A 23,107-nucleotide genomic window follows, 5' to 3' on the forward strand; every position below is an offset into this window, starting at 1 on the left:
CCAATCAACAAAATTAAAAAAAATCAAGAACTAGAAAATATATATAAAATTTAACATTTTTTTTAAATTGTGTTGCTTCTATACTATCCGAAGGAACTTCGTTCCTACCTGGTGTCCCATGACACCACATAATTTTTATTTATATATACTGTGGAATCCTCATAAATTATAAATTTTGCCAACTACACTTCATATCTCTACTAAGGTCTATTATACTGCAGACTGCCTGCACGCCTTTTTCTTAACCAAAACGTAGGTATCTACGCCCGCGCTATTGTTCTATACATTTGTAGTGGCTGCTACGGCTTTGTGCGGGTTTGCTACGGCGGCCGAATACGCCTTTTCACGCCTCTTCAAGCTTACCAAAACTCACTAGATGTTTATATATCTGAGATAAAACCTAAGATGTACCGAGTATTTGTAAAAACCGAAATTAATAAAGATAGGAAATTACTAGGACTCGTATAATTAAACATTGATAAATCTTATATTATATTAGCAAGACATAGTATTTAGCAACATCCTGGCTGTTAAAGTTACATACGTATATGCTAAAGTTTTGTGGTATTTCATAAGTAGGTTAATTATATCAATAATGTTACAATATAATATTAAATAATATGTTAAGTATTGTATGCAAATTTAAACTATACTATTGAACAATAAAAACGTGGTCTGCCTTACTAATCAGTACATTACGTAATAATAGGCAGAATCATTAGTCGTATCAATTGAGTTTGCGTACAACTAATAATAGTCGAAACAAGCTTGCAGAATCTACGCTGTCATACTAACGAAAGTTACCGGACTTAGCGCTCTTCTAATGCCAAGTGCGGTGAAGAAAGCGAGCTGCAAGGTAGCTCTGAAGTTGCCTCTCAAATATAGTGTTATCTCGCTCTTCCAAGTATGGAGTTTACTCGTAAGAGAAAGACCACGTATGCTTAAAAGAGAAAGTGGGCCACCTTACGTTTCTCAGTGCCATTAACATGGGCATTGAACGTAAACATCGACTGGCACTAACTCCATTCTTGATTGCAATTTATAACAGTCTTTATCTTGTAAAATTTTAGATTCATTTTCGAGTAATTCATAATAATCGTTTCACAGCTTTAAAGTTAGTCAGGTCTCCATTGATACAAAGATGCAAAATTCGGAGAGCAACGAACTGTGGCTAACGGAGAAAGTGTTTCGTGGCGTAACCTTGAGCCTGCATCGTGGGCTCTCATTCTCGTCACCGAATCATCTAATAGGTGTCAATACAAATTGTTAACGTTTACAGGTGCTTTGAAATAGAAGATAATTTACGTAAATACATCTATATACTTAGACATCTCGTGTCTCGATATTTATGTGGGCGAGTCTCTGACACTACTGGAATGATTTTAATGAAATTTTGCACAGATATGTAACTTTGTCCAATGTAGAATATAGGCTATATTTTATTTTGAATAAGGACCGATATATTTTTACTACAAAATTAAAAAATATTGCTGTACGAAGTTCACCAGGTCAGCTAGTATTTATATAAAACATAAGGACGTGGATTATGTTATTTTAATTTACGTATTGTAATGTATTACAGATGTAAGTACCTATTCAAAAAAAAAACTCGAACTTTTAATATTGTCGTTGATACTTTTTAAACCCAATCGTTACTATTAATCACTTATAGCTATAGTAAAATATTATTATCACTAGTAAACGATCCTTAGTTTTAATGAGTTATGATAATGCCGTTCTTTTTATAAAAACTAATTGTGTGAATAGTTTTTTTTGTGTGATTGGATAATAGGATTATCTATTGACAAGAACTACGTTAATCTCTATCTTTTATTTCTTAAGATCAACAATATTCAATGGCATGGTTGTTTTATGAGAAATTAAGTCATTGTAAACTGTGAACAATGACAACTTGGATGCTGATGCATTTGATCATTGAATGAAAATTGGTAAATAATGAAACAGTGCACAATAAAAGTGACGTGAAGGTTGTTTTTCCTTAGAAATGAAAGCTAGTAAGACAAATTCAATGCCTCCATATCTTTGTCTCAGTATAATTCATTCTTGTTGGATAGTGGAACGCTAGTAAATTATGCTATTCTTGCAACGCTTCAATAGACTTAGATTATTTTTCTTTTTTGTCAGTTAGTCGACGACAAATTCTAGAGAAATCTCTTAGCGTGAGATGTTAGTATGTGTATGTGTGGTTTGAGTATGGTTGATTATCGTTTTTTTTTTTTCATTTTGTTTTAAATTATCAATAAATAAGTCATTAAATTTGTAACTTTTTACACACATAACAACTAAATTTCACTTTTCGCATCATAATTGTTATGATAATAGAAAGCTGGATACGTAATAGGATAAATTTTATGATGATAAGAAATGTTTAGACGTACCCACATTTGTTAGTGTTATAGTCTTACTTTCTACATACAAAATTACGAGTACAACTAACGAATAATTTAGAAGAAGAGTCATTCTATAATTAAGTGAAACTTTATGCTTATAGCCAACTAATTAGTAGTCTCAGTATTTAGGCACGTGCATCAGAGCCAAAAGTGACTTGGAAAGATTAGTGCAGCAATTTAAAGAAACTATATATCATTATTTTATTGATTTTCATTTATTTCTTTTCGATTCTACCGGAGGTATATAATTTTAATAAAATACTTTCAATCGCATTAACATCTTACTAAAATTTATTAGAGAGATTTTGGACTCAATAATATACGTATATCTTTTTAATTTTTATTTTTAAAGATATTATTTTAATTAATTTATATTTAGTTTTTAACATATTATGTATCCTTCTTCTACACGGAGAAAGAGACCTATGCCCAGCCGCGGGATGTTACAGACAATCAATAGATCAATATTACGTCTTTTATTAATTATATGTAGTTACATGTTAATAAATTTAAATATAAATAATTATATAGGTACAAAACAGTAAACATTTGGTTTTGAAGTTACGTGCTCTCAATATGTCAAAAGCATCCGGAAAAAGATGGACTTAATAGCTAAGTTAGTTTCAATAAATGAAAATAATGCATTTAACCGTCCGTTAAGTACAGCACATATTCTTCCTTAAGATCCTTAGTGTGTATATAGATTAATTTCAAATAGTTTATACTTCGTTCTAAAGAATGACGAAAAGTAACATTTTAGGAAAGTTTTTCGTTAGTTAAATAATACAATTATTTGAAGTTATAAAAATACTTTATAAAAAGGAACACATTAATATTTTGCAATACACAATATGTTTGCTTTTAATAATAAATAATTCCGTGAATGATTACTCTCGCAGCAAATCCGCATTGCAAGCGTTTGTACACGAGTATTTAATTTCTTACTCTTAAACGAACATCTTAGCAAAATATGACGTATGTGAGGTTTCTAAACGTATGCTGCATTGAATTGCTGAGTTGATATAGAGAAATGGAAAGTCTTGACTAAAGTTACATTTCACGTTGCTTTCTTTTAACCATCTCGAATGAAATCTGTTGCTGTTAGATTATTTATTACCATCGATTTTATCATAATTCCGTAACGGATATAAGAGAGTTTAAGTAAAATATGTGGTGTTTTAGTAAAGTCTGCGTTTTGCTGTTTATATTTATATCTGTATATTAATTTTCAACTCGTTCGTAATTTGGAAAACTGATTTATTTTCAATGAGATTTTAGAAACGATTCATATCAGTGAATATACAAACCTTTTTAAAGTAGTTCTAGACAGTCCTAAATAAAAATAGAATAATATTAATATAGACTCCTCACAAAATATTAATTATAACTTAATTATTTAAATAAAACAGCTAAAAACTAAATAAATGATATGTTTAACGAAACAATAATATAACCAAACATAAGCCAGACTATTTTGCATGTCGCCTTAGGTGTACTTTACAATGGTTCAATGAGTAAATGTACTATTGCTAACAATACCTACTAATTTGGAACGAATGTAATATATTTATTAAGATGTCAAGATACTGATGTGGATGATTTGAAGGAAGCTCTTCAGTCTGACAAAAAGCTTTGATTGATGGCATTATATATTAATATTTTTGATCGCATTTTTTATTGTTAATAATTAACTTTTTTGTAATTATAAACCATTGTATCATAAGTAAATCTTGAATTCTTATTATAAAACTTAAAATATTTCAACATCTACACATTTCGTATTTTTGTGTTCAAGCAGTCAGTTTTCGATATAGTTTTAACTTTTTCGGATTTAGTAATAATGTTGTATTACAATGAAACGATATTATAGCTAATGATTTAAATAACGTTAAAAAATCAGACACAATGTTTTATAAAAAAAAAAACAAGTAGAAAGTGAATCTATTTAAGGGTTATTGTTTATATTTATGCTCACGTCGTGATTTTGATTAAACAAGTGTCGGCCTATATTTGCCGTGTTCTTGTCCGCCGCTAATTGAACTTGCTCGGCACCTGCTACTCAGACCATTATTATAATATCCTATACAGATTATATGAAAATAGCAAATGCCCGAGGGTCCACTTTCTTGCAAACAAATAGCCTAGTTTCGGTCCGATTGATCGGCAACATAAAAAAATAATTGCTATGTTCATCGCAACGATAATATTAACGTGAAGATGAAACAAAAAATACTATATATGTATTTAATATTCAAAGATATTTTTTCTTGAATTAGATTGTATTCCCCTTTTATATACATATAATTCTCTTTAATAAAATATCGAATTATTAAAAAAAGTGTACAAGGCACAAAAACTGTAATATGTAGGTAATACCTTAAGTATTTTATACAAAATATAATGTTAACAGACAACTTTCTAAGTCACTATTCGACTGATGAGAGAAAATTATAATCGAATCCAATCGAAGTTTTGATCGATAATCGGAGTTGTAACCGCAAAGTATTTATTATTTACGTTTTTCGGTATGAATCAATATTCCTAAAAATATAATATACAAAGCATTCAGTTCTTGTATTAAATTCATAAACAATATTGAATATGTTAAGGTTATATTTAAAAATTTAAAAAAAAAACTTATCAAATATATTTTTTTGTAATAACAACTTAAAGTTGGTTACTTTAAGATCATCAATTAATTTATTGGCGCTACAAAAAGTCTATTATAAGTAGTAACAGTAATGGATAGGCTTTTACACATTTTATTAGAATAAAATGTGTACTTGTACATATAAGACGACCTTGCGACTAGGAGGTGAAGGCCACGCGCGGTTTCCGCTCGTCTCAACGGGAGCGCATCAGTGAAAGATATGCCGGTGCAGTTCCGGCGCTGCACGCTGCACTCGGTCATTAGGTCAACCCCACGCGCGGCTAAGAGGGGACTGAGAGGGGCTCGCGAGCTACTGCGTCCGCGCATGCCAGTCTTTACCACCATGCACGGTGCGTTTGCGTTTCAACCAAAGCGCCACTAGCGCACGCGTCCGCGCATTGCGAAGCGTCGCGTGCGCCGTTCCTTTTGCCCACCTCAATGTGTTGCGTTGGTTGCAGGCCGCTGACTGACTGGACTGTGACTATGAAGAGGATCAGGTTACTGCTGGTCTTCACGACGCTCCTTTTACAGGTGAGTTTGTCTATTCCAAAAAGCAATTAATTTTATCGATAGTAATTTGTTATTAAGCGATTTCATAATTAAAACAAATTTTGACCTTTTTTGTTGTACTTACGAACTAGGAAACGAAAAAAAATTAACACGTGATTTATTATCAATTTTTTTCTCATTGTTATATTTTGTGCGAATATTTTATAAATATATGTGATATTTTTTTTGGTATACTTTATAACTTAACTTCTAACTATAACTTCTTTAAACTTTTCAAATAAAGAAGTAGAAAATAAAATTAATATAACAATGATAAATTATTGTTTTTTACTTTTTTTGTTTTTCTTTATATTACGCAATTATATGTACATATAAATGCCTGTCATTAGTTATTTTTGTTACACGTAGTTTTGTTACAGTATCAAAATGAAAATATTGAAACCATGCCGTTAAATCTATTTCGTTCGTACAAACTAAACGCTTAATGGCTTTTATTATATGTGCATCGTCATTGGTTCGCTCACTGAACAATATACCATTAGATTTCACCGCAACAGCTACAATCATTTTTATATCAACGTATTCACTATCGCTCATTATAAAAGTAAGAAAATAGAGCTTCCGTTGTATTGATAGTAATAATAGTCCAATAAACATCTGCTATTTCGTTAAAAAAAAGTAGTAAGGAAATAATTTTAATATTGAAGAACACATAGTTATTGAAGTTCACAACTGCAAGTACTATAAATATAATTCGATATGTATTTAGACATTATTAACAGATTTTTCAGTACATATACGAACATAACCAGTTAGTTCTATTAATACATAACGTATAAACTTAAGTTACAATTTGTAGTAATTGATATATTTAAGTGGCAAAAGGAACCAGTATACTTAGAGATTTCATTTTTTTTTATCATGTAGCGATAGCAGAATATTTTTATTTTTTATTACATTTATTTATCAACATAAAAATAAATATTCATAAAGTAGTATAATATCTGTTATATACGTATATGTGTTCTCAACACTACTACGTTATTCAGCTTTTTCCGCTCGCGTTCCTGGCAAGTAGGCTAATGATTCCGTTAGCACATCCACAAAACAGTGAACCATTGGAAATTAACTGCATATACTGATGTTCATACATCGCAACTTCTCAACTTGAAATATATTATTACATGTAAATATTGAGAGACGTTAAGTCGAAAGTTTGCTTTCACCATAAAATATAAAACATATAAAGTTTATATAATACGCTATAATGGAAAAGCTAAAATTGTATTGCAAGTAATAAATTACGTAATCATTAACGCGATATTTAAAACGATAACGAGTGTCACGTTGAGTCAATAAACGCTACAATACCTTCAGATTTGCACTTTCACTGTGGGTAAAATTTGTAACTACAATGATGCAACATTTTGTGCGGGCAATTTCCTTTTTAGCCGTGATCATTACTGAGCGAGTTGAATAATTCTAATATGAAGTATTACAAAGACTAACTTATCGTCATAAAAAAAGTTTAAGCAGTTATTTTTACTCATTTTAATCAGCCTTATCTTCATAAACAAACAACTTAATGAATAGTAAATTTGAGTGAAATTTAGCAGGCCGTAAAGTTATATTGCTTGGTTTTTTAAGTATATTCAAGATTTCATTTAATTGCTTCCACACATAGCATTTTTTAAATTAATATAGCTCATTGTATCTAATATTTTTAAACGAGCAATTATTGTATATATAATCTGAATCTCAGAAACGGCTTTAACGATTTTCATGAAATTTAGTATATAGGAGGTTTCGAGGGTGATAAATCCATCTAGCTAGGATTTATTTTTAGAAATGTCGTTTTATCCCTGTTCTTATGAAAAAATGGCTACAATATTGTTAGAATACGAAGGTAAATTTCGCAATTGTCGATAAAGTTGTAATAGCTCAGAAGGAAAATCGACCGGTTGGAATCGACCGAGAAGATCACAGTTCAAATCCCCAGGTCTCCAGATCGATTATTTTTTTCCATTTTTTTCTAATTGTACTCATGATTTTTTCTTTAAATAACCAGTTCATATTTTTATTATTATGTCGGTAAAATCAGAAAATATTATTCGTAATTTATCATCAGCCCGCTACTGATATCTGTCACCCAGGTACTGATATTAAAAAATAATCTGTAAAGGACAACGTGAGTTGCCAATCACTTCAATTTATTGGAAACAAAAATCTATTACAATTGTTAATATGATGTACACATATTTGTACACGAACAAAATGTACTTTAAATAATAAAGAAAGCCTAGTCTAGTACGCGAATCCAACAAAATGAATTTCAGTAAAAGTTTGCCGGTAAACTTTTATTATTGCTACTTTTTACATACTAATTTCATAGTTAGAATTCGCGCCCAAATTTCAGTTTTTACATTCAAGATTATAAATAATAACTATTTATTAAAGATTAATAATGAATTTTAAGTTGTGCCATAAGTTGTACAGTACGTAAATAGTTATTTTCCTTTCGTCAATTAGTCACTTTTTTTACGAAATTAAACTAAGTTAGAGCTTCAAGGGAAAAGTTTAGCGCACGCACGTGATTTTTCGCAAGGTCGACTCCGAGATCAATAAAAATTAAATTAAAAATTAAAAAAAAAACCCGATACAATAATCTGAGTTGCCTTTAAAAAATAAAAAATAATTAAAGAAACTCGATCTTAAAGTACCTAAGTATGTACGAGTATTAATAATTCAAAAAAAAAAAAAAAATACATCGCGTTGAGGAACCGTTACTACTTATTTATTACCTACTATTTATTTTTTCATTAGTATCACATGCCTACCTCTTTTACCCGAGCCTTATTATTTGGGCAGACGTCGTTTCCGAACGGTCGTATCCGAAACGCAATATATTGAAGTAATTTTATAAAAGTTTTCTTTTCATAATTTTATTTCTAAATTCATCTATGTTGCTTAGTTAAGTTAGGTAAGTTTAGACTATTTGTCATTGAATTGTTAGGTTTGGAGCGGCCCCTAACGCGATGTATTTTTTTTTTTAGAATTATTAATACTCGTACATACTTAGGTACTTTAAGATTGAGTTTCTTTTTATAGGTACACTTATGATAATGTAGATTTTGTTTCTCCCCACCACATATATTTGCAGATATTGGGTATTTTCCCCACTTTTACCCCCAGAGTTTTTTCAGGGCTCAACCGATTTTCATTGAACATATTATTTTGTAATGCGCACGTGATGCGCTTTCATTTGAGACCCCATTAGATTATATTTGCAGACATTCGGTTATTCTTCCCCAATTTCACCCCCCACAACTTTTAAACGATTCAACCGGTTTTTATCCAACATATCTAAAATCACTCGCCCGTAACTCACCTTTCATACAAAAAAAAAAACTAAATTAAAATCGCTTCATCCGTCCGCAAGCTACGGTGCCACAGACAGACAGACACGTCAAACTTATAACACCCCTCTTTTTGCGTCGGGGATTAAAAAATAATAATAGTAGAATAAATTGCAATATATACAATTATTATAATAATTTAAATTTTGACACTTTGTACAGTATTAAATTAAAAAAATTATAGATCTTAGTTTCAAATTTGAAATTGAGGTTTTTAAAATTGTTGATAAGATGTTGCATTTGTATTTAAAGCTAATTTAGAATAGCGAATAAATGTAGATTTTTAATGATATGAATGACCTAAAACGTTTTTATAAAATGGTATTTACGTTTTGAAGATGAAAGTGTAATACTAAATATTTGGCTTTAAAAAATGAGGTAAAAAAATTAATACCGCTTCCTTCGATTTGTAGATTATACAGTTAGCCTAGCGGTCCTTAATCTTATGCGGTGTGGGTCACATTTAAGTTTTCATTAGAACAGTTTTTTTCGTGTACATATTTATGTTTATGAGTTCGTATTGAAGAATTGGATATTTCTAGCCAAAATAAAGTAACTAAAAATCTAAGAGAATTTTCGTGTAGCAATTTAAATTCAATGTCATAGTTGTCAGAGTTGGATACGGAACAAACCTAAAATACTCGTAGAAGTAACGCGAGGAAACACTAACTAACCAAATCTAAATACTTTTTAGTTCTAAATATATGTATTTTATTTGGAGCATAATTATAGAGGAGATTATAATAATTTTGGTGAAAATTGTTTTTACATAAAACAATTGTACAAAAACAATTTTAGACACGTCGCGGTGTTAACAATCTTGTTATCTATTTTCTTCTCTATCTTCTCTTTATCGTCAGTATAAACACCGATGTAACCCTTTAAACATTATTAGGAATTACAAACAATGTTAAACGAAAACAAAATCCGGTCTGGACAACTTTCATCTCTGCTGTACTAAATTTTAACGGAATGTCTTATCTGTGTTGTGGACGACCTTTACCTATTTTTTATGATTATTTTTTATTTACTTCGCTGTTTATAACTACTAATATAAATGTGCTACCTGAGTAACTTTTGTAATTATACTATCTGACGCCGCAAACGTTATTTTGCCATACATGTTGTAAATCCCCTTATAACTTAGGGGTATGAAAAATAAATGTTGGCCGATTTTGAGACCTACCCGATATGCACACAAAATTTCAGTTCAGTTGTTTCGGAGCAGTATTGTAACTAACATTGTGACACGAGAATTTTATATATAAGAAGATTAATTGTTAAAAACTAAACAAGTCCGTTATTATGCTACTTCTCAATTAATATAAATAAAAATAAATTGTTGATGAATGTATACTTCCCAGGGATTGTAGTAAATTGGGTAATTGTCTTTTTTTGCGTTCTTTGTTTTCAGAATATTGCTCAAAGATTGTTTTTTAAATCGATATCTTCATTAAAAAATCATATGACAGTCTGGTGTTCGCCTGATCAGCTAGTTTATTATATTTTTTTATAGTTTACTTTTATGATTACATGTTTGAGGAATTATGATAATTACAATCGAGAGGAAACGGAAGTGGTTGAAGACCTATGCTTTCACCTGCGCACTGACACCTGACACTTATATGTTACTTTGTCAATTTGATAACTAGTAAGAATAAATTGCAATTTTTTATAATTGAAGTATTGTCTTCGTTTGTGTCCTGTTTGTATTGAATTCAATAGTTATACATATATATATTATAACTGAAAAACACGGAAATGTTTTAGCAAAAAAAAGTAAGTAGCTTTAAGCTTTGTTCGCTCTTACAGTAGCGCATTACAAGACGTACTTATGATGACACGTATTAAGTATTATATATAGGTGTTCATTCCGTAAAATACAAATTCAATTTTTTTTTACGAGTTTCGTGTTACGTGAACTATTTTTAGCTAATAGGTAGTTGTTATAGATTACAATGCCTCAATTCCTAAGTGATTTATATTTTTCTCTCTGTTAAAACTATAAAAGAATAGCGATATCTTATCGATAGCGTCTTACAACCAAGGCATACAATGATATGAATATTAATGATAGTATTGTTTTCTCTTAAACATCATCGCTTACAACATGAAAACAGACGATATGCTTATTAAAATAGTATTTTATTACAGAGTCGTAAAAAGTCACGCTGGCATTCACGCACGCAGTACAATGTTATGCTTTCATACTTTTTGAAATATATTCGCGATGCAAGTTAATATCGCGAAATGTGAAGTTTATAATACCTAACTCTACTTTCAACTTTCGATGTTACAATAACTGATCTCACAATAAAACTATGCCCTTCTTTGCGGATAGTCAAAGAAAGCTGTAATTTTTTTTTAAACCTGCGCATGTTTGCGTAGGTCCGGTGCTTTCTTCGATGATCTCGAGCAGTAGGTAATTTCTAACCGGTTTAGAAAATACGATAGCAACAGCATAGCCCGGGGCCTGTCAAAGTCATATTTATATTTGTTACTTTAAAAGTGTTAGTACCTGAAGTAATTAGGACGATCTATAATTGTGTAAGTGTAAATTAACAGATTAAATAGTAACAATGAAATAACATTTAATAGCCGGTAAAATGCACATAAAAAAATTAGGTTACTCACTGTCTTGTTTATTAAACTTCGTTTTTTTAGATATATCAATTTAAATAGAAGTTCATTTAACAGAATATATATATGGATTCAAGAAGAAAATACGTGTTTTTAAAATTAAAATTTTGTTTTTTTTCTGCCATCGTCCGTAAGGCTTACATATAAGGCTATAGAATCAGCTAGAAGCTGCATGTAGAAAGCCGACGGAACTCATCTCAACGGTGTGATTGCGCTGATTAATATTATAATTGATCTCGCCAGCTATCCATCAGAGTAGAAAGTCGGAAAGAATGAGCAATCGAGAGATGCCGAGCCAGTCGCACGCGCGTGCCGCCAACTAGAGTGCGACGCGCCCGCGCGTCGGAATGTTCTATACCCAACGATGCATTCCATATAAATATTAAATCACTTACTTTTATAATACGTACATATTACTTTTAAATTCAACCAAATTTTAAAAGTACTACTTACACTTATATATCTTCATCAATTTCATCGATTTATAGTTACAAAATATTCAATTTTCAGGTTTTTTTTTTCTTTAATTTGTTGAAAATAGAATATAATAGATATTTTTTGTTTATTTTCAGGATGCAATATGCGAGCCACCGATAGATTCAGCCTCGCTCCCCTTAGAACACCGAGGTGGAGCGTATGGCCCACCTCTTCCTGCTTCGCATACAGATGATCCCTGGCCCCTCGCAACACCAGATAGTCCAAAAATAAAGCATCTACAAGTGCAATGTGAAAAAACTCACATGAGAGTTAATATCGAATTTGATCGACCTTTCTACGGTATGATATTCTCAAAGGGATTTTACAGTGATCCTCACTGCATGCACTTGAAACCAGGAACGGGACATTTGAGCGCAACGTTTGAAATATTCCTTAATAGTTGTGGCATGTCAAGTTCAGCTAATCACAACGTAGCAGCTTATGGAAGTCCTACACCAAGTGGATCATATGTTGAAAACACAATCATAGTTCAGTACGACCCCTACGTTCAAGAGGTATGGGATCAAGCTCGAAAATTAAGATGTACGTGGTACGACTTTTATGAAAAGGCAGTCACTTTCAGACCGTTCCAAGTAGATATGTTACATGCTGTTACAGCTAACTTTCTCGGCGACAACTTGCAATGCTGGATGCAAATACAAGTAGGAAAGGGGCCTTGGGCTTCGGAAGTGTCGGGTATAGTAAAAATTGGACAAACTATGACAATGGTTCTAGCAATTAAAGATGACGAAAATAAATTCGACATGCTTGTAAGAAACTGTGTCGCACATGATGGTAAACGTGCACCTATTCAACTGGTAGATCAATACGGATGCGTTGTAAGACCTAAAATAATGAGTAAATTCCAAAAAATTAAAAACTTTGGTCAATCCGCCTCAGTTGTGTCATTTGCTTACTTCCAAGCATTTAAATTCCCAGATTCTATGAATGTTCACTTCCAATGTGTAATCCAAGTTTGTCGTTACAACTGCCCTGAACCTAAATGTGGCGGCTTAGGAGCTGATTATGGTGTTCCTTTGTTGGGTGGTAATGCCTTAACAGGAGGAGAGTATGGGTTACCCAATGGAGGTCATGGAGAATATGGACCACCTCCACCCGCACCGCATTCTGAATATGGAGTGCCACCAGCATTCCCAGACCCACGACATCCTGCTGATGTTCAAGGAGCATATTCAGAAAAACGAGAGGATTCGGTACCACCCCCTCAAGCACAAGTTTCATCAACACCTAATGCACCTAGTCCATCATCACCTGCACCTAATCGTGAAGATGATGATGTCAATCTACCACCGCCTCCACCACCGGGACGTCGCGGTGTTTACAACACAGTGAAGAGGAAAGATGAAGGCCACGGTAACCTTGCAACACTAGGCGGACGTCCACGATCAGTAGAAGATTTACCTGAAAGTTTACTTGGAATAAGAAGGAGACGTGAAACGTCAGTATCAGTATCAACACGAATTTATAAACGTGATACTCAAGAGATGACTGATGTCAATACGAGTCGAACGATTCAAGTAGTAGCACCAGGAGACGTAAACTTTGCTTTAAATAACGCTGCAGCTAATGAGACTGTTGTGATCCAGTCCCCAGCAACAGATCCAGAAACGATATGCATGTCCGTGCCATCTTTCGTAGCTGGTCTCGTTATGCTATTATTGGTATTGGTTGTGGCATCTTTAGTAGCCGCGTTTCTTTTCGTGCGCGTTCGTGCGCTCGATAGGAAGGGCGCGCATGGCGCCACCGCATACTTCGAGACTGATTATGTGAAGCATACGAATTAACGACGATGAAAAGCGTGAATGTGATGCGTGGACATTCCATAAACTCTTCTCGGATCCAAAGAGCGTGCGAGTGTCGGCCCCGGCCGGACGGCGGCCAGTTGTCGCGGTCGCGATCGAGACTCGGTGACATGTGACTTATTTATTTAGTAATTTAAACGTGTGATGTATATGTTCGACTTTTTGTAAATTATTTTATTTGTGTGAAAACACTAACTGTACTGCCCTTATATAGTCGATATGCCTGTTGTAATTTTGTAAAGAGTCGTAAGATAAGAGATAGACTAAGTTGTATACCAATAAAAAGTCGTGTGAGTGTTGATGTTATTTTTATCTTACTGGTGAAAATTATCTAACAAATAATTTGGATTACTTTCTAAAAGCATAAAGTTTAAAAAGTTCTCATATCTTCGATTTAAATAAAAAACCTGTTTAAGGTTAGGTAACGCCAATTCTGAAGATGCATTATTTCCAAGGTGGTATTTTGTTATATCTTGTAGACTTGCAATAATCCGTAGAAGGCGAAAATAAATTCATAACTGAAGGACACTCTTCTTTTCTTGGACTTTTATATAAAACTTTAAGCATTTTATCGTGTTTTTCTGCAATTATATCCAAAATATCCTAAAAAGTAAAACTATATTTTTTTCATACTTTTCATATAGAAATAATAATAAAAAAATTAAAAATTATAAAAAATTATAGGATATTAAAATGTTCTTAAATTAAATTAAAAAGGAATATTAAGATTTTTTTTTATATTAGTATTAAAATAAATAAAATAGGTATTAATTATTAATTAGGTTAGAATGGGTTTGCAGTTTACGCTTAGGGCCATCCATAAATTACGTCACACTTTAAGGGGAAGTAGGTGGCGACGAAGTTTGATATGGGATGGAGTTCACGGTCACTATCAACACTAATATTTGTGAGACATGTATTCCATGGTCAATGGTGTCCTATAGTGTCGCTCATGACAATGGCGTCCCTAAAATATCGTGTTTTTTTTTTTACAACTAAGTCGGCAAACAATCGTACGGCTGACCTGATGGTAAGCGATTACCGTAGCCTATATACGCCTGCAACACTAAAAGCATCGGAATCGTTGCCGATCCTATCGCCAAATCGCCTAGCAGCTCTGGTCCCCTTACTCACCACAAGAACCACAATATTGTTTGAATACATAGCAGTATTATTTAGCTGTGGTCTTTTGTAAGGTCGAGGTGTTTACCCAGCCAGGCCGCTACAGATTTTAAGAAGGATATATCCTGCTGTATCCTACCTCAGATATATTTATTTAAAGATTTCTAAAATGACAATCCCATATTAGTAGAGGTTTTGAATATGATTAAACCCATGACTACTATTATAATGGACTTCGTCAATATATTTTTGAGAAAAAAGCAATAGATAGAAATTCTTGAAAATATATAAGTAAAAAACAAAGTAGCTATACTGACGTTTTGAAATAAAGGAGTTACTGTGTAGTGTTTATTTTTCTTCGGATGAGAAATCGTTGTAGTTGCAGGTCGTTGCGTAAATTTCGATAGTTCAGGATTAATATTTGATTTTGTTTTGAGACATTTTTTCATAAAATTCACCGGTTTTTCTGTTTGTGTTGAAGCATCGACAGTTTGAAGAATATTTTTTTGTTTTAAGAACTGCGTACAAAAGATTAAGTGCTGTTTTGTTCATGGAAGAGAGTATATATCTAGACAGCCTAAGTTCTTAGATTTAATAAAAGATTTGTTTTCTCACAGATTGCTAAATTTCGTATATATCTCAAAACATCAACAATCGCTTATTGAATGCTTAATTTTGTAAGATAGTTTAAATATTATTCTTGAAAAACGCAACAACGTTGAAGCTAAAATTACTGTTACTAGTAATACATTTTACGTTAACATCTGGGAATACTAACTTTACACACAGGTTTTTTAATCACATGATTTACACTATATACTTCTTTGTATTGCTGCCAGCTGATAGTGCGACAAAGGCGTGGTATGAGCTGCCTCGGTTGCGTTTGCGGTGGGCACTTTCGACGTTTACGCGGTTTTTTTACTGTCTCTTTTTTACAGTTGTCTCGTTGATTCTACAAGAAATAATAACACTAACGTTATTTAGACCAAATAAATTTAATTTTGATGATCATTGAATAACCAGTTAGTACGATATTAGATAGTGGAAAATATTGTGTTTATTTAAAAAATGATTAGTAGCACTGTAAAGAATTTCTAAATTATATTAAGAATTAATCTTAATTTAATTCAATTGTAACTCTCATAAATATAGAGCTACAAAAACCACCAATGTAAATTATCAACACTGTAGACAGAAACTTAATGTAAGAAATGTTTTTTTACTACTTATAGCACACAATTGTTATATTGTATTACTTAAAGCACTGCAACTGATATACGAAATGTTGTGATGATATTTACGGGAAATGAAAACATTTTTAAAAACCTCTCTCTGCGTTGTGATTTTACTCTCTACAAGAACTTGAAGGTTCCGCTGCGCTTGCTTGAGAAACGGCGCTTTCGATGCTGTTTGCTGCATTGAAGAGGAGTCTACATAGCTCGCACGAGACTGCTGTCGACGCTAAAAGAAAAATCCATACTTATATTAAATCGAAGGACATTCATTTATTTTGTACTTAATAAACTCTGATAACAATATAATCTCTTGACAGTTATAGCTAGACCCGATATTTATTCCTATTCATTACATATGTCAAGCTACGATATTTCAAAGTAGTTTAAAAGGCTTGGGAACGTAGAGCTAAAGATGGCTCGTACATTAAGTGTACCTGGATCGACGTGTGAGCAGTCAGGTGAAGCAGAACACTTAAGATCTCCTCCGGCGTCACCGTGAACTTTAATGTTGTTGCGAATCAGATACGGCTTGATCTCCTCAAACCATACGTCACACAACTAAACACATTAAGAATTATACAAATATAGTTATTAAAGTGTAAAATTTCAAAATTGTTAAATAATTCATTAAAGAATATAAGACAGCTATAAGATTTTTTTATATCATAGAAAAATGAACAAATGCGAGCATAACTCTACTCTACTGCCATCTTTTCGCGCTTGTTATGATTAATTTTACTAGGTTTAAGAATTATGTACTACTACTACTGTATTTACTCCAACTAAAGCATTTTCCAAATCGTATCGTAGGTTCTTTGGTATGTTATTTCTGGTTTTATGATGTGTGGAATTTTCCTTTGCAACTACATCTCCTGCTGCGTTAGTAAAATTTACACGTTGACGTTTACAAGTAGTATTATTTGCGACTATTGGTCGTATTTCAGACATTTCAATAAAGTTAAAAAATAAACTTTTATAACAGTTCAATCAATAAAATCTTTAAATGTAAAATAATTTAAATTGACTTTTGTAAAGGTATAAAAATCAATAAACGTCAACATTCAGATTATACTTCGGATGTATATTTATTACCACAAATAGCACCTACTTTGTTTATATACTCTTTACCTATACTTCCAATTGTATATTATGGTGGCACTTAATTCCTACTATTAGTTTATACTCTCCTTATACACCTACATAATTATATCTTGTCAGTCAGTCAGTTCAACCTATTGCAGTCCACTGCTGGACATAGGCCGCCCCAAGTTCGCGCCAGACATCCCGGTTTTCCGCAATCCTCATCCAGCCTACACCGGCAGTCTTACGTAGATCGTCGGTCCAATGGGCCGGAAGACATCCCACACTGCGTTTGCCAAGACGCGGTCTCCACTCCAGGACCCGTCTGTTCCAACGGCCATCGGTCCTGCGACACAGATGACCAGCCCACTGCCACTTCAATTTGCTAATTCTATGGGCTATGTCGGTTACTTTCGTTCTCTCGCGGATAATCTCATTTGTAATCCTATCTTTGAGAAAAACCCCTTTTTTTACGTGGGAAAAAACCATCATGGATGCCTTCCGGCACGGGGGCGCCAGAGGGTTATGTCAGACTCCTACTGACTAAAAAACCACCACGTGTCCACCTGGGTGGGGCAAGATGGGGTCGCGCTAGCATTCGCCACCTCGCCCCGGCGGTAGGCCCGGACAAAGACCCCGGGCCCCAGCACAATGGTGGGGTGGCCTCGCTCAAAACAAGGCCACCCCTTAGATGTGTGGAGTCGGCCGGCCGAAGTCCCCCGACTGTCGGCCGCCGACCCCACTCTTACGAGGGGGGTGGAGGTGGGCAAAACGTCTCCTTCTTGCCCCCGTACGTTTGCGCCGGAGTGGGTCAGCAGAGACGTCATTCTCCCTTACTGTAGGGGCAACTACAGAAGTTTTTCTTAAATCGTGTGATCTAAAGCACACCCTTTTTTCAATACTAATTCGTTAATTAAATTTTATGTACTAATTGATCTCCCCTCTAGCGATGAGAAGAAGAATTATCTTATTTTTTGAATATTCAAAAAGCAAAGCAGTATTGCGATTCGACACTAGATGGCGTAAATTTTTAATTATTATTTATATTTAACTTATTTTTGTTTTTATTGTTTGATTAGAATTGACTTTTATATTATAATATTAATAACTAATCATAAGTGACTAAAATCTAAAAATTAAATTCTACTTGTTGAAAATTTTAAGCTTCAATTCTATATTTTTACCGAATTAAAAAAAGAAAGGCTTCTCAGTTCGACTGCATTTTTTGTGTTTATTAATTAGAATTAGTGAATTAGTGAAACCGAATTTAGTGATTCTTTATTTAACCGAAAGCTGGTGCTTATCATGTATTCCCATGAAAATTTAATCAAGATCTGACAAGTACTATTTGAGTTATTCCTAATAATGCGTATTTAATTGATTATTTTTAACCGACTTCAAAAAAGGAGAAGGTTACTCAATTCGACAGTATTCGTATATATATATATATATATATATATATATATATATATATATATATATATAGTATGTATGTTCTGGGATAACTCCGTCGTTTAAGAACCGATTTTAATAATTCTTTTTTGTTGGAAAGGAGATATCCCTAGTTTAGTACCATAATAAGGAAACCAGGATCTGATGATGGGCTCCTAGAGAAATCGAGGGAAACTCTCGAAAATCCGCATAGCTTTTTACTGGGTGTTTGGATTTTGATGATTTTTTATTTAATCGAAAGCCGATGTTTATCATGTGGTCACATTAAATTTCATCGAGATCTGATTACAACTTTTGGAGCAATCTTTGATAATGCGTTTTTACTTGACTATTTTTTCGTCTATCTACGTTGTCATCATTACAGCCTATACAGTCCACTGCTGAACATAGGCCTCCACAAGTTTACGCCAAAAATAACGTGAACTCATGTGTTTTGCCCATAGTCACCACGCTGGGCAGGCGGGTTGGTGACCGCAGTACTGGCTTTGTCGCACCGAAGACGCTGCTGCCCGTCTTCGGCCTGTGTATTTTAAAACCAGCAGTTGGATGGTTATCCCGCCATCAGTCGGCTTTTTAAGTTCCAAGTTGGTAGTGGAACTGTGTTATCCCTTAGTCGCCTCTTACGACACCCACGGGATGAGAGGGGGTAGCTAAATTCTATAGTGCCGTAGCCACACATGCCTACGTTGTATTACTTGTCAATATAATTCAAGTCGGTTTTTCTTCGTTTGCCTGCAAACACAATTATTTCAATGCCGACATTGATTACTTGTACCTAGATGTGACGTTCTCTTTTTGAAGTAAAACTTCTTTACGCAGGCTTGACTTGGGAAGTAAGCTGGAATGCGTGACGAGAGCGTTACGAAAAATGTGATCGGGCGAGTCCAACGGAGCAAGAGAGAACGGCGCGAGAACACATTTTCTTACTCTCTTTCTCTCATAGCCAGTTACGTTTCGTATATCTAAGACACAGTGCAGGCCTATTGCTAAAGAAGTCGTATGGGCTAAGGCACACTCGTTTTTTCTTCTTTGCAACATTACATCTATACAAATAAATTAAATTGAAGTGTCTGTTTATAATATTAAAATAACCGCTTTTTACTAAATGCATATGGATTTATACAAGGTACATATACCAAAATAACATTTTTTACAATTTTTGTCTGTCTTTCTGTTTGTTCCGGCTAATCTCTGAAACGGGTGGACCGATTTTGAAGGGACTTACGCTGGTAGATAGCTGATGTAATAAGGGGGTAACTTAGGCTACTTTTATTTTAGAAATTTATTTATTTTATAACTATTTTTTGTTATATTCCATGCGGACGAAGCCGGGGGCATAGCTAGTAAATAATATAATGAGCCATAATGATAACCTAAAAATACAGTAATAAAAATAAATAAACTACACTATACAACAATGTTTAAGTAAAAAAAAAACACATCTTTTGGGAAGGGCGGTTGAACATATTCTAATATCGTTCAGTAGTATCTATAACCAATAATTTTTTGGTAAACCAAACATCAGTTGTAGATTAGTCTTGTTCGTTTTGCCAGCTTAAAAAAATGTTATCTACAAATTATTGTGGGTAAAGTAAATACGTTTTTTTGGAAATCGGAGTATAGGGTAGTCAGAAAATATCAGAAATCAATTTTGTAATTTATACGCTATTCGTTTTAATATCTATTATCTAGTGACCAAAATGAGCTCCAGTCATTGGATTAATTTTATATATGGAAGTGCTTCGATATTATCGGGAATAGTTTCCAAAATAACAAAAATTACAGACTTTATATCCGTCAACAAACAAAATGAATCTTTAAACGAAATTTTGTTTTACGGTTCAGACAGTGACGAAAAAAATAAGAAAGTGGGTTTAAATAATCTCTTCTGTATTTATTACATCATTGTGCACGCAACTGAGACTGTAGACGTGTGTGTCCCCACCCTGAGAAGCGAAACGATTTCCAAATGTCTTCTAAGCGTACATCAGAACAATCACACGAAAATACGAATCGTGGTGCATGATAGTGACGACTTGCAAATTTTCAAGTCATTCTTCGATGGTGGTATAGAAGTTAAAATTATAAAATCCGAAGTGAAGTTAGAACACGAATTTTTATTAGTCGACGCGAACTGCCGCGATGCTGTTGCGATCGTAGGATCATTGGATTACGAAGTAAGTCGAGTTAATTGCAACAGAGACAGCACACTTCTCACTTCTGAAAAAACACTGGTATCGGTCCTAAAACGGGAATTCGATAGAATTTGGACCTCGTCTAAAATCTTTGAAAAATTACAATAAATAATGAATAAAATAAGGTTTTGAATAAAATATTATTATTTGACGTTCTTGTCTGGTTTAGGTTTAGGGTCCAATTTTTAGTTCTATTTTGAATCTATGGAACATAACGCAACATTTTAATAATAAAAAATCTAGTTAACAAAAATAATTTGTTTTTATTTCATACACAAATTAAGATAATAATGGCATTAATTATTATTAATAATATATATATTTTTTTTAAATTATGATTCTCATCTTATACAATTTCATTTGTACTTGTGTGCTTTTTGTTAATGCCAAAATTATTAATAATTAAAAACGCCAAGATTATTTAACTAAATGTCGGTGATAATGATATCACAGATTCACTTATAGTCGACACTCGCACATTATAATACTTAATATTATCTGTGTTCGTTCCAGTCACATACTTAATTAGCTAACAGTAATTATTTTCAATATTTTTAATTTATTGGCATTACAACGTACATTATTGCTTATACTATATTATTTTATCGTAGTTGTACATAAAACCAACGCTATGAATATATGTCTTTGGCCGAGCTTATTTTGATATTTTTCACAATTGAAATGTGTAACATAGAAAGTGTTTTAAATGGAAAATTCATAATGTTGTATATATAAACTAAATAAAGGAAATTAAATTATTAAGTTAACTGGATTTTTTCACAATCTTCTTATCATTCGTCATTACATTTTATTGTAGGATAATATTTTATATCATACTTTTATAAGTACTCAGCCACTAAACAGTTGCACATTTGTTTTAAAATTTCATTTTCATATTTATTGTTATTAATGTAAACATAATTTCTTGTTATCTCTTTTCTGTATCTGTATCTGATTTACAAGCGATACTAAATTGTCTTTGTGTCTTATAGTTCATTTGTATAAATTTAGAATGAAATAAAAAAAAAATCACAACTTTGATTTTTTTTTTTTTTTACATAATATACCACAATTATATGTTAAGAGATGAAATATTCTTTGTGCTTTCTATTTAATCTGTACAGATTGAAATTTTGATGTTTACTTATTTAAAAAAAAATTCAATTTCAAATTCAAACAAATCCTAGACATCCCTAATTATCATCAAATATTATTATTGCACATAAAAACATTATAATATCAAACAATAAATATTACATCCAAACCTTATTATATTTCTTATTACAACCCAGTATAAGAAATAATAATAAAAAATATATTCTTAAATGTATGTACACACAGAATTTAATTAAAAAAAATTTACTACGTAGGTATGTTTTATGTGGATTTTTATATCAATAGACTGAAAAATACTGGTTGTGCTTTACCAAATTTTTTCTAACAATTAAGTGGAAATACATTTCTTATTTTCAATATTATACAGCATGGTAAAAATATAGTCACATATAATAGTACACATATACACATATATATATAGTACAGTAAGGTTTGAGCTTGACAACATAACAGTTTTACTAAATTGGAAACATGAAATTATATCTATAGTTTAAAAATAACATGGTAGGCAATAACTACGTAAAGTTTAAATATGTCAATTTTTTTTTTTAAATTTTGAATGCGACATGTATGTATGACACATTTATTAATTAAAGCTATTAAATTAGTAATTAATTCAGAAGTACTTGAAATATAAAATGGTCTTCCAAAGTATTTTAAGCGTATATATTTATATTTATTTACCTCTGTTTTAATAATAAATTTCATAGAACGATTTTATAATTGAAAAAAAAAATCATTTAGATGTCCTTTTTCTTGATACTAAATATTTAAATTATAATTAAAAATAGAGTGTGTGTGTATTGTTTAAATTTATCGTATTATTGTTTTTAGGCAGAAATTAGAAGATAAATTTTTCAAATGAAAAAATTCGAAAGTGCTGGAAATTTTTCTTCCTGAGTCTCTGTACAATTTCATCAAATATTAACAATAAATCAGAAACAGTATAATCAAATGATTTTTTACATAATTTTCGTTAT

At 32.3% G+C, this 23,107-nt stretch overlaps 1 protein-coding gene across 1 annotated transcript; it reads left to right on the top strand.

The window, feature by feature from the left end:
* The first annotated feature begins 5,544 nt into the window (after nucleotides 1-5,544).
* On the top strand, nucleotides 5,545-14,226 carry LOC123669700. Its single transcript, XM_045603293.1, has 2 exons — nucleotides 5,545-5,592; nucleotides 12,200-14,226. Exons 1-2 carry the CDS (start codon nucleotides 5,545-5,547, stop codon nucleotides 13,907-13,909), a joined length of 1,758 nt encoding a protein of 585 aa, XP_045459249.1. The 3' UTR covers nucleotides 13,910-14,226.
* Nucleotides 14,227-23,107: the final 8,881 nt, after the last annotated feature.

This window comes from Melitaea cinxia, chromosome 1, assembly GCF_905220565.1.
Source record: "Melitaea cinxia chromosome 1, ilMelCinx1.1, whole genome shotgun sequence".
Classification (NCBI taxonomy): domain Eukaryota; kingdom Metazoa; phylum Arthropoda; class Insecta; order Lepidoptera; family Nymphalidae; genus Melitaea; species Melitaea cinxia.

Excerpts from the sequence above, each read along its gene's own strand:
- LOC123669700 (XM_045603293.1), top strand. The coding sequence starts at position 5,545 with ATGAAGAGGATCAGGTTACTGCTGGTCTTCACGACGCTCCTTTTACAG. Across the intron at positions 5,593-12,199 it reads TCACGACGCTCCTTTTACAG|GATGCAATATGCGAGCCACC; the intron begins GTGAGTTTGTCT and ends GTTTATTTTCAG.